The sequence below is a fragment of the Suricata suricatta genome, chromosome 10 (assembly GCF_006229205.1).
Source record: "Suricata suricatta isolate VVHF042 chromosome 10, meerkat_22Aug2017_6uvM2_HiC, whole genome shotgun sequence".
In the NCBI taxonomy this organism is placed as follows: Eukaryota; Metazoa; Chordata; class Mammalia; order Carnivora; family Herpestidae; genus Suricata; species Suricata suricatta.
Window position 1 is genome coordinate 95,407,963 of NC_043709.1, and position 1,121 is coordinate 95,409,083.

Below are 1,121 nucleotides of genomic sequence, written 5' to 3' on the forward strand. Positions count from 1 at the left end.
ATTTTCTGTCTCTCTCTCTCTCTCTCTCTCTCATAAGTAAATAGATAAACATTTTATATATATATATATATATATAATGTAATCAATATATATGCATTAAATGTGTAAATTCCAAGGATTTATTACCTAACTTATAATAAATTCTCCACATGCTAGTATTTTTTAAGTTTTATATGGCTAAATCTCTGATATTTTTATATGAATAGAAGCCTACTTTTTAGTCAAAAATGATTGCCCTCTCTGGGGCACCTGAGTGACTCAGTCGGTTAAGCAGCTCAGGTCATGATCTCGCAGTTCCTGAGTTTGAGCCCCACATTGGGCTTTGTGCTGACAGTTCAGAGACTGGAGCCTGCTTCAGATTCTGTGTCTCCTCTCTCTGGCCTTTCCTTGCTCACACTCTGTCTCTCTTTCTCAAAAATAAATAAACATTAAAAAAATTTTTTTAGTGATTTCTCTCATTCCGGAAAAATGTTAAGAGTTTGGTAATAAAATTCAGTGTAGCATTAACTATTTTGTTAATCCAATACGTAATTACTAAGTGTCTGTTATGTTTCCACATAGATTGAGTGATGGATATAACAAAAGAGAAGAAGAAAATCTGATTCTCACCCTCAAATTCTAGAAGGCATTATTGTATAATACTAGGTACTTTGGACTGTTTGACATAAGTTCAAATCCTCACTCTGAAAATGTATGGTCATGCAACTATCTTCATATAACCTCTCAAAATCAGTTTTTCATTATAAAATTCAGTTCAACATATAAAGTTTTAGAACAACCCACGAACGAGAGAATATCATAGAGGTTTTGAGAAACAGAGGTCAACCAAGCCTTGTGGGTGTAGCCATTACAATGAGGGAACCCTCGATGATAGAAAACCAAGATCTGTTTTCTAGTTATTTGATTAACATCGATAAAATTCTCGGGTCAGAGGGATAAAGGATGACTTCAGCTTAAATAATTCTATGTGGGGGGCGGAGCCAAAATGGCGGAGAGGAAGGGAGCTCTGTAAACTCCCTCCGCACCGTTTTTCGAACTGAGAGGGATATTACGTTCAACTGAGAGAGCGGAAGGAGAAAATACGAACTCCAGAAGGAATAGAACCTCAAGGATATCTGAGT

At 36.0% G+C, this 1,121-nt stretch overlaps 1 protein-coding gene across 1 annotated transcript in view; it reads left to right on the forward strand.

Moving 5' to 3' along the window:
* The first annotated feature begins 867 nt into the window (after positions 1-867).
* CLECL1 (C-type lectin like 1) overlaps positions 868-1,121 on the forward strand; it is a 17,627-nt gene continuing 17,373 nt past the window's right edge. The window contains 1 exon segment of the mRNA XM_029955552.1: positions 868-926. Within this exon segment, the coding sequence (XP_029811412.1) occupies positions 868-926 (59 nt within the window).